Source organism: Equus przewalskii, chromosome 6, assembly GCF_037783145.1.
Source record: "Equus przewalskii isolate Varuska chromosome 6, EquPr2, whole genome shotgun sequence".
NCBI lineage: Eukaryota > Metazoa > Chordata > Mammalia > Perissodactyla > Equidae > Equus > Equus przewalskii.
Genome location: NC_091836.1, coordinates 74,172,320 through 74,184,516, shown reverse-complemented (window position 1 = coordinate 74,184,516; position 12,197 = coordinate 74,172,320). Strand labels below are relative to the sequence as shown.

General features: G+C 37.6%; 1 protein-coding gene across 1 annotated transcript; it reads right to left on the bottom strand.

Moving 5' to 3' along the window:
• Window positions 1–4,598: 4,598 nt before the first annotated feature.
• On the bottom strand, window positions 4,599–5,537 carry LOC103554281 (olfactory receptor 51B6). The gene has a single exon (XM_008525267.1). It carries the CDS (start codon window positions 5,535–5,537, stop codon window positions 4,599–4,601), a length of 939 nt encoding a protein of 312 aa, XP_008523489.1.
• Window positions 5,538–12,197: the final 6,660 nt, after the last annotated feature.

The following is a 12,197-nucleotide window of genomic DNA, read 5'->3' as shown; positions in this document are numbered from 1 at the left end:
ATAGCCAAAATTCATGCTCAGGAAAGAATGGGCAAATTCTGTAGACTAGGGACTCTGATAATTCATTTTGGGGAATCTCCTGTCACCTAGTGGATGGGCCAACAGTTGAGAGGGATGTCCCAGAATGTACAGAGACAGAGACATCCAAAAATATACATGAAGATGCAGGAATTAGAAGAATAGAGAGACATAGGGACATCATGCACTCTTAGTTTATTATTTCACTTAAAAATAACATTGGATTAAGCTCCTACTCTATTCAAAGCATTGTGCTTGGAGCTGGAATACAGACTGTTTCATAGTCCAGTAGAGGAGGCGGGGAGTAGACATGAAAGAGGAAATTTCAAGTGTGGGAGGTATTTCTAAACAGAAAGATCTGCCAATCTCATGGGCATATCACACACATGATGCATTATGGAGCTTATAAACTGCACCACAGCATTTGCCTTGGTGCCACATTTGCACATTTGGCTTGCCCCCATATTACCCCAAATCCCAGTGATTCTGTGAACTTCTCATCCTTTGGTTATCAAGGGCAAGGGAATGTGCAGAAGTTAGAAGTTCACCTATGTCTGGACAGAACCAAGGGCCATGGTTTCAACAGTCTTTAGGGAAATAATTTGGCTCTCAAAGTCTGCCTCTGCTTTAATCTGAGACTGGTCTATTTGGCAAGTTTTTGTTTCTCTTCGTATGCACCCTTGGTCAATTTAGTGCTTCCCCTCCTAAACCTGAGTTATGCTCTTGGGGAGTAAATACCTGCTGGAACACACAGGGGCAAAGAGGAAGTTGGTTCAAACAGCTGAAGAGAGCAGCAAAACAAACAATTCCTCCCAGAGTCCTGATCCACACCAGAGATATCTATTCCTAAGGATCTTCTGGTTTGTTCTTCCGCAATCTGTCTTCCTACTGTCGGTTTTTACCTGTTCTAAAAATCGGCAAGTTTTTTTTTTTTCTTGCAGTAACATTGGATTATAACATTATACAGCTTTCAGATGTATGTCGTAATATATTTCGAACTCTGTGTAGATTACATTATGTTCACCACACAAAAACTAATTATAGTCCATCACCACACATGTAAGCCTAATCCCCCCTTTTGCCTTCCCCCTTTCTGCTTCCCCCATGGTAACCACCAATCCAATCTCTGTTGCTCTGTGCTTGTTTGTTGTTGTTTTTATCTTCTACTTATGAGCAAGATCATCCGGTATTTGATTTTCTTCTCTGACTTATTTCACTTAGCATAATATACTCAAGGTCCATCCATGTTGTCACAAATGGCCGGATTTCATCATTTCTTATGGCTGAGTAGTATTCTATTTTGTATATGTACCACATCTTCTTTATCCATTCGTCCCTTGATGGACACCTAGGTTGCTTTCAAGGCTTGACTATTGTGTATAATGCTGCAATGAACATAGGGGTGCATGTATCTTTATGCATTTGTGTTTTCAAGTTATTTGGATAAATACCCAGCAGTGGGGAGAAGATATTTGCAAACTATATATCAAATAAAGGGTTAATATCCAAAATATGCAAAGAACTCATATATCTCAACAACAAAAAGACCAACAACCCAATTTAAAAAATGGACAAAATATCTGAACAGAGATTTCTCCAAAGAAGATATACGGATGGCCAACAGGCATATGAAAATATGTTCAACATCAGTAGCTATCAAGGAAATGCAAATCAAAACTGCAATGAGATATCACCTCACTCTGGCCAGAATGGCTATAATTAACAAGACAGGAAACAAAAAGTGTTAGAGAGGATGTGGCGCGAAGGGGACCCTCATACGCTGTGGGTGGGAGTGAAAACTGGTGCAGCCATTATGGAAAGCAGTATGGAGTATCCTCAGAAAACTAAAAATAGATCTACCATATGATCCAGCTATTCCATTGGAAGCCAAGTTTTCTGGGAGGGCTTTGGAATATATCCCTATGCCCCATCACCTCATGACTGATGTATTACTGCTTTTCTGTGTAAATTCCAATAAGCCAACTCTCTATACTCCACCTTGCCCTGTCATCCCCTATTTCTGATAATTCATCTTCCAGGACAAGACACTGAGGCCATCTACTAACCTGTTCATCAGTCTTTTGTTCATCAGTCCTATAGAAGTGACCCTGGAACCCTGAGCCTGGCGGAGTTCTTGGTTCCAACAGCATCTCTTTAGATTATATCTAGAGCATTGTTCCAGAAGGCCCTCCTCGAGGCCCATTTCTGCCTCTTCCCTCCTTCTTTGTTCTCGCAGCCTTGGGAATTTGGAGCTGTTGAACAGTTGTCCCAAGTTCTTGTCCTGTGTCCTGGTTTGGACATTAGACTTGTCATCAGGAAGGTGATTAATTTTAAGCATTTCATACTGATAGGTACGAAAAAGTGGTGAGGATGGCATTTTTGCTCCAGCTTTTTTGGATAACTCACAAGACTTTGTCTCTACATTGAAGCTTCTATGATTATAAGAATCAGAACAGGGCATTAAAATGATCTGTCAGGAAGGTTTCCTCACCCTACCTCCCTTGACCATACTCTTGAGATATTCAGCCAGGGCCACGATGATCTCAGAGCTCTACTCTGTTTGCTAGGATTCAGCTCTATCAAAAAGAAACTGAATTTCTCACTCCTTTGTTTCTTATGAGCTCTTTCTCTGATGTTTCCATCCCCTCTCTGTAAGATAAGGAAGGACAGAAAGAGAAGACAGAAACATTTGGGGGTGTCAATCAAATGTACCCATTTGAAGAATTTATATAATATATTGTTTTTCTAATGTCCTTTATGTTAGTCTGCTATGGTAGGTACCAGGATCACTAGTCCTAGAGAGAAAGTCAAGAAGGAATTCCTTTGATGTAGTTTAGATGCCCCTGAATTCGTTTTCAAGAACACAAGGAAAGGATAAATTCTGACTTAAAGAGCCGCGATCTTATCTTTTTGAGGGTATTAGATGAGACTACAACTTAGAATTCCCAAATATCTGGAGGCGTATAGAGCATAATAACAGAGACATTCAGTGTACATGCATATCCAGAGGCATAAACAGAAGAACCAATAGACATACAGAGAAATATGGGTCACTTTAAGTTTCATTCATTTTAGTCAAACATTGTATCTTATTAAAAATTATCCATGCTTTTGTAATACAGTGGGGAATAAAAAGAACTACAACAGAATCATCCTTCTGGAACACACAGTCTAGAAGGTATGAAAGGAGAAACACAAATATCTCAGCTAATTATAGAAAATTACACAGTGAGTTGAGTAAAAATAAATAAATAATAAACAAAGAAACAGTTCCTTGAGCTGATCTGGTAAAGATGTTTTCCTAGCCTAGAAGCTGCTCTAAAGATCTGTTTTCTCATTTTTTATTTTTTTCTCCACGTTACTTATAAATACCAAGAGTTCTGGGAAATTCTCACGCTTTCATCACCAAGAGTGGGTAGAGGTATCAGAGATCACTTCGAATATCAATGTGACGGAGACCAGAGACAGAGTTCATCCATAGGAAGGGAAGTGACTAGTCATTGGGTGGCCCTTTGTGTAATTCTAGCATTTTATACTCCCATCTTCTGTTCATAGGAATATTTTTTTTGATTCACTTTAAAATCTATCATTTGAGTCATGGCCTTGTCTCTTCAGCTGACCATAAGAGCATGAATTCCTTCTCCTTATGCCTAGACTGTGAACAAAATCAACTTTGATAGAAATTTGGAGCCAGAAGAGACCAATTTTTCTTCTAATCATAAGCATTGCCTCATCCTCTCCCTTCCTCCCCACTCACACATATAACCAACTGTTTTTCAACTCTGCATTTCACACTTTCCAGGTAAACTCATCTAGCTTTATCTTTGATGTACTTCCAAACTGGAACTTAATACCACTTTACCATCTGAAAATGTATATATTTGTTCAGGAGTATGTAGGATTAACTAATTAAGACAACAGTCATCTGGATTAGGAATTATATCTCTGTTTATTATTATATAATTATATCTATGCATTATTTATTTATATATATTTGCCTGTATTATTAACAATAACAATAATATTTACTCAATGTTTTTCAGAAATTTAATTCATAAATTTAACAGACTTTTTAGATATACTTTCCCTAGAGTTGCCAGATTGAACTGAGGACAAGGTAAGCCTTATTGCTTCCCTTTGCACAGTTTTCTAGAAATAGTAACCAGCTACATATAAGAGAAAAGACTAGATGAATGTCTATGAATGTCTAAGGTTAAGAGTGTCATTTCTAGTATATCAGAGCCAATACATGCAACATATGGAAAAACAATAGGCATTGACTTGAACACTGGTGACTTACATTGTAGGTCCAAAAATCATACATCAGGTGCCACAGGCTAACCAAAGAAGATGAGTTATCTGAGAAAACAGTCAATCATTTGGACGTTTGAGATATATGCTTAACATTGTACATATATACGGCATATACAACTCAGCCATAAATGGGCAGGGTGAGATGAAGTTTTAAATAGCAGATGGGGTGGTTTCCATTGACATATGTTTCCCTAGTGGCACCTACCAACAAAGCCGTCAACTTGTCCAAGTTCCCAGAGTTATTCCTTGGAGAGCAGTGAGTCAACTTATGCTCTAGGACAAGGCAGAGAGAATAAGCGAATTACACCACTCTGGATTTGCTTGGTTTTAATACTATAAATTACAGGATTCATAAAAGGGGGGAAAAGAAAGTATATATAGCTCATTGTGATGTGGACCACACGAGGAGCATGTTTTCCAAACCTATGGATAAATGTCAGACCAACTACAGTGACATAGAAGACAAGGATGCAGCAGATGTGGGAGACACAGGTGTTGAGGGCCTTGGCCCTTTCTTCTCCAGAAGCAATGCCCATGACAGTCTTGAGGATCAAAATGTAGGAGAAAGAGATGATGAAAAAGTCCAGCAAGACCATTGCAAATACAATCACAACTGGATAGAGACGATTGAATGTGATGTCAGCACAGGCCAACTTGATAACATCTTGGTGTAGACAGAAAGCATGGGAGAGTATATGGGATCGACAATAGGGAAGCCAATGAAGGCGAATAATTATTGGCATAATTGACAGACCAGCCCTTGTCAATACCCCCATCCCAATCTTCATTACCCTGGTGTTGGTAAGGATGGAAGTATATCTTAAGGGGTTGCAGATGGCAATGAAACGATCATAGGCCATGGCAAGCAAAACACCAGATTCCACAATAGAAAGAGTATGGATAAAGTAGGCCTGAGAGAAGCAGGCTCCATGGCCTATCTCTCTGTGATTCAACCAAAGGATGCCCAGAACTGTGGGCATGGTGGTCAAGGTCACTCCAAGGTCTGTGGCTGCCAACATAGCTAAGAAATAGTACATGGGCTCATGGAGGTTATGATCATCTCTGACGAGAAAGAGAAGGGTTCCATTACCAAGAAGTATGGAGATGTAAACCACCAATAATGGGATAGAGATCCAGTGATGTGCTTCCTCCATGCCTGGGAAGCCAGTAAGCAGAAATGAGGAAGCACTGGCATTGATCCACATTGCATGCCTTGCAAAGAGGAAAATAGCCCCTTCAGGTAATGCAATATAAGCTCTACTTCTGTGGACGTTGCCCTTGAGTACACTACCTATTCACATGCTGTGTATCAGTCTTGACTTCCAGTGATAGCAAGGATGGTAATTTAGGCCTATCCTGGAGATTCCTAGGTATGGGAGAATAGAATGTATAATAAACAATTCTACTTATTTTGCAGCATTGATTATATACAAGGTTATTGGACAATATAATGGGACACAACAGTTCATACAAAATAGATCTGGTTGATGTCCTTATAAATTATATAACCAAGAAGATAAAGACAAAACGAAGGAGGAAATCACTATATTTAAATAGTGTCCTAATAGCATTGGAACTTCCAGAGTGTTTTTTATGCTGTTCCTTTTCTTGACTGGTGGTATTGAGGATAGATAAAGGTTTATAAGAACGTATGAAACCTAAAGGATCCATAAAAAATTGATTCTAAGAAGTGTTGGAGGAACAAAAATAAACATTCTATGCTCAAGCAAATAACAAATAAACAAGCAAATAAATAAAATAAAATAGACTTAGTTGATTTGAGGGAATGCTAATATTCAACATGTCTTTAGGGAAAATCCAGTTGATGAAGCTCTGGAGACTTTTGTGAGGTTACAAAAATGATACGAGTTAATTATATGAGTTTATCTCCAAAACACATAGACCTTGAAATCCATGTTGCCTGGCTTCATAACAGCTTCATTATTCGATGTGCTGTGTCTCAAAGAATTCAAAATTTCATTCTATAGAGACAAAAATGAGCAATAAAATGAGGATTTTATAATAAACATTTGAGAGCACTATTTATTAACAGCAGAAGAAAAATTACTGCTGACATATCACCTATTTGGAGATACAAAGATAGAAATTAGTTATTTAGGCAAGTTCAAGGAGAATATTTTTAAAAGCTATAGAGTCAGAAGAGATTTAACAAAAGTGAGGAGTCTGTGAATGTTAAGGTATCATCTGGTACAGGCGGCCAATCTCTGGGAGTAAAAAAGCATGTATTGGCTGCATCAGCCAGAGAAAAATGGGGTGATCTTCTTTTATAGTTGGTATGGACTGTACGTGTCTCATGCTACGAAAAGAACATCTGGTTGTGAATTTAATGCATGGCTCCCAGGACCCCTTTTTGCCCATGAAAAAACGTTTGCAAGATTGCTGTGCTTTCACCTTCAGAAGAATTTGTTTGAAGTTCCAGCTGTGCTACGTTATAACATTAGTGATACTGGGAAACTCATTTAATCTCAGGCTTTGGTTTCACTATCTTTCAATGATGATTTAAACTAGTAATTTCTACCTTTCCCAGTCATGTTTTTGATACGATGTGTGAGAATGGAATGGAATTGCCAATAGAAAAGTGCTTTGCAAAAGGTAAATTACTCTTATTTTTCAAAATTTTGTTACTATTACTGAGAAGGTGTTCCTTGTGCTCTATCTGGTGGGTATACACCAGGATGATTAATTAACCCTGATATGTGTCAAATTTTCTTAAGAAGCCTTGGAACAGGTAGATGATTGGGTTTTGAGGAGCTTAGATTTAACTTTAACAAAGTATTAAACTAGAGTTTGTTTGAGCAGTGCATAAAAGATGAGTGGAAAGTGAAAGGAGAGAAGGAGAGTGGCGAGTGAGTGTAGGGACTTCCTATAGTAGCTAAAGGCGACATGACATCAAGCCTGGAGCCCTGGGACTGGAGTAGGTTGAGGGAAAAGGAATTCTGTCTTAACAGCAGTGAGAAGAGAAAGAATAGCTGACTCCTGCCTGTAAGCGAAAGACTCAGAAAATAATCAGCTTATGCAAGTTTGAAGAATCAGGGGCACCAGACAGAGAAGATAGAGGTGAAAGGCAATTGTAGGCACAGATAATTTTTGAATTTCCATCATGAGTCAAGACCCTAGGACATTACACGTGCCTCATTTTTCTTTAGAATCCTCACAATAGCCTATTTACCCCACTTTACACAGTCACGTTACATGTCCAAGGTGACACAATAAGCAAATGACGGAGTCCTTTTTGTGTATTGTGGATTAGGAAGATTCCAGGAATTAGAAAGAAATCTTTCTAATATTTAAGTGTACAACTAAGCTGGCTGCTTTTCTTTTCCATTTTCATACTGAAAATCTGAGTGCTTTACTTTATTTATTCTGAGCTGCTTTTTTGGTACAAGAGATTATCTGTGAATTCTGGAGAAGTTAAAAATCCTAGTCTTTTGCCTCATCCCTGCAGCCACCCATCATCTCCCAGAATCTCTGTCTTAAAGTTGGACTTGGGTTTTCATTGATGAGAAACCAATTCCCAATCTCCAACCCCGCCACATGAGCTGTGGGCTCCATGCAGACACCCGGAGATCCTGTTTTGACTTTTCACATATTCCCTCACCTTTCCTTGGGTTTCTTTCCTTCACTTTTCCTGACACTTTCTCCTCTATCTCAAATATTTCCTCCCTTTCTTCATTTTTCTTTAATCTCCTAACCTTTGTCCCTTGTCATTCCTTTCTGGATAGTCCAAATTTGTAACCCATTCTATTGTTTCTTCTGTCAGCAGGGCTTTCCTTGACTCCATTCTCAATACTTAAATCTTGGCACAACACCTGGCACATAATGTGTGTTCTTTTTCAGTTGTTGAATGATCAGTTTTCCTTCACATACAAATTTATTTTCTGACCATCTTACAGTCTGATTTTGAGCATGTTCTCAAATCATCAAAGCACATAGATTAAGTGATAAACACTTCCTAGTGGTTGATTGAATCTGAAAACATAGCTGTGTATCCCCAGCACCTGGAAATGCTCTGAGGGTTGCTATAGTGATATAGAAAGAAAGATTCTACCCTGTTTTCAATTTAGAGGGTACTGAAAGCTTATTGCACACTATGTGCCTTTCCAGGTGCTGAAGATACACAGCTTTGTAAGGCACTGTCCCTGATCTAAAGGCACGCACAGCCCACACTCCATCCAAGATTAATTTTGACTTGCCTGATTGGGCCTGGATGATGATGAGATACAGACTTCTTTCTAGAAAGTGTTCATACCTCTAAAGATTACAAAGCTACCCTCCACAAACTTTCCGATAGAGATTCTATCCGTGGAGCTTATCTAGTCTTCCAGGAAAAAAACCATACAGGAAACCATGGGGTTGGAATGGTGTCCAGAGTGGTTGAAAGTTCACATACAAGGAGAGTAAGAAGCAGAAGTGCATAATTCATTCCTGAGTCTATACTCATTACCTGTATCTCTTCTTTGCCTCATGTGTTCCAGAATCTCTCCTTGGTCTTACTTTCCACTACTGAGGAGGTAATCCTTAAAGAGTCAGGTTTTAGAAACATTGAAGAGTCTGTAGGACTCATCACTATTCTTCACATGCTCTTGACAGATAATAGTTTCACATTTCTCTTGTTGAGAAACCAGCTCCCTATTTCCTGCCCCCTCCACTCAAGCACTTGTGGTGAGACCTCAGAGAGAAGATTCATTACACACCATCATTGACCTGAATTTGGTTCTCTCCCATTCTTCAGTGCCATAGTCATGAATCTGGAATCCTTGGCCTTATCAACGATTTAGTCATACCCCATTGTTTTCATAATCTGCATGAAAGCCTGACTGGCAGGAACATTTATTTTAGAATCTCCTCTCTAGGGTCCATTCCTGATTTAGGCCACTCATTGCCCCTCCCTTTCTGTCCTCCTTTCCTCCCTCCTTCTATTGTGCCTCCCCCATTCCATCTTTTTCATCCTTATTTGCACACTCAGTTTTGGAGATCTGGAGCTTTGAATAGAAGTCCCCAAGGTCTCTATCTGTGTCTTAGCTTTTACTTAAGCCCTGTTGCTAAGAGAGTGATTAGTTATTTATATCTAACAACATATGGAAGGAAAGGTAGACCAGTTAGGCATCTGGACTGAAACTGAGTTCTTGGGAGAGCACTTTTCTCCAGCTGTCTGTGAGAACTCCCAAACCCTATCCTTCAAGTGAGGAATGTGTGAAAATTAGAGAGCAGGGCATTACTTTTGGTGAAGTAAAAGGATTCCTCTTACCAACCGTCTTTCCCTTAGTCTTGATGTCTGGCTGCAGCTGATGGGAGCCCAGAGCCCTGTCTCATAGCCAAAGAACTCCCCTTTTCAGTCTGTGATTCCCTCTCTTCCCTTTGTCTACATCCTCCAACCCCTTGTTCTCCATAAGAAGACAGCACAAGACAGGAGTCATTTTTAATCAAGTTTAGAGTAAGATGTGGAGGACAAGAATCGCAATGTCTGTTGTCTGGAAGCCAAGAGTCTTACTCTCTCTTCTCATAGAAAAATGACAATTCAGTATACCTGTGATTAAAAGCTGCACATTGGAAAGTGAGCACTTGGTTAACACTGACTCCAGCTCTTCTGTACCCCTTTGAGAAAGTTATGTAACCTCATTGTTCCTTATTTCTAAAATGCATGTAACAATAATTATTATTGCATAAAGTTGTTGTGAGGTTTAAGTATACAGCACTTAGAATGGTACTCAACATGTAATAAGAGGTCAGTCAATGTCAGCTACAATTACATCTGTTGTAATCAATCACACTTATCTTAATTATTTGTATTTTGGACTATCTTCCCACATTGGACAGTGAACTATATGAGAAATATATCCTATCTTTGACAATTTTATAGCACATGGATATCTAAGTGATTAAACTATAAAATCAACATAATAGTCTCCAATTTCTGCTACTGGAGCTAGGAGATGTTGCAGGCATTTTAATGATGTGTCTCTAACTGATAGCGTGATTTTTATTTCCATATTAAAAACACTGTCTCATGTACACTACTCTACTTAGCAAAGAATCTTTATAAAGTCCACTACTTGATAGTCACAGATGTATACATAAAGCATATATGAATAAACACAGATACATTCCTTTTCTCATTAAGGAAATTATGAAATTCAGTTTTAAATTATTAAGTAATTTATTTTATTTTATTTAAATTTATTTAATTATTGACACAATGCGGAAGAAAACAGTATTAAGAAAATATATTATAGATGAACCTAGACAGACAATCAAGAAAGGCTTCAATGAACATTTCTTTGAGTAAAAATTTTATTGAAGTTAGTTTATGTAAAGAAATGTGAACAAATCATAAAAGTATATTTCAATGAATTTGTTGCAAAATAAATTCACCATTGTAATTGACACCCAGAACCAAAAATAGAACTTTATAAGCACAGCAAAAGCCCCTTTGTGCCCCTATCCAGTCTGCCTCCTACACTGGTTTTACCTAGTTGTGACGTTTACAAAGTAGACGTTTACAAAGTGTTCTTTTGTGTCTGGCATCTATGTTATCCCAAACTTTGCGAGAAATACCGGTGTGTTTGTATCTAGCAGTGGTTTCTTCATTTCCATTCCTGTACAGTGTCTCATTATATGAATGCACTCCATAGTTAACTTTCTAGTCTGGATAGTTTGCAGTAATAGTTGAGGCTACTACAAATAGTGTTGCTTTGAACATTCTGCTATATGTTTATTTGAATGTTTGTTTTGTGCACAAAGGTATAAATTTGAACCTAATCATATACAGTTTCTTGTATAAGCATGTGTTCATTTATAGTAGATACTATCAATTATTTTCTAAAGTTCTTATATAGTTTTATATTTCATTAGCACCTCATGACTCTCAATTGGTTCATATTCTTAACAACACTCACTGGATATTTTGGTTTTTTTTTTAAAAAAGCCATTCTGCTGAGTGTGTAGTCATATTTCATTGGGGCTTTAATTTGGATTTCCTTGATCAGTAATAATGTTGTGCTCACTTTCAAGTATTTATTGGTCACTTGTCTTTTTCGTAAAATACCTGTTCCAGTCTTTTTCGCAGTGAAAAGAAATAGGTTGTCTGTCATTGTCTGCATTATTTTCAGGTGTTATTTATAAATTCTTGAAATGAGTTATGTCAGACATATGTATAACAAATATCGTTACTACTCTACAGCTGGCCTTTTGATTTTCTTAATAATATTTTTTCACAAAAGTGTTATTTTTAATGTATATTTACTTATGGCTTTTGTTTGTGTGTAATATGTAAGAACTCTTAAATCCAAAATCACAATATGAATCCTTCATATCCAGGAACATGGAATATCTTCCATTTATCTGTGTCTTTTTCAATTTCTTTCATCAGTATCTTGTAATTTTTCATGTACAGATCTTTCACCTCTTTGGTTAAATTTATTCCTAAATATTTTGTTGATTTTGATGCTATTGTAAAGGAGATTTTCTTTTCAGATAGTGCATCTTTAGTGGATAGAAATGAAACTTGTTTTTACATCTTGATTTTTTAACTTTCAACTTTATTGAAATTGCTTATTAGTTATAACAATTTGTTGTGGAATCTGTAGGATTGTCTATATATAAGATAATATCATCTGCAAACAGAGATAATTTTACTTATTCCTTTCTGACTTGGACACCTTTTATTTATTTTTCTTGCCTAATTGCTCATATGGAACAACCAAAATCCCTAGATAACTAAAGAAATCCTGAGAAAGAAGAATAAAACTGGAAACATCACACTTACTGATTTCAAATTGTATTACAAAGCTATAGTAATCAAAACAGTGTAGCACTGGCATAGAAACAGACAGACACATGGACCA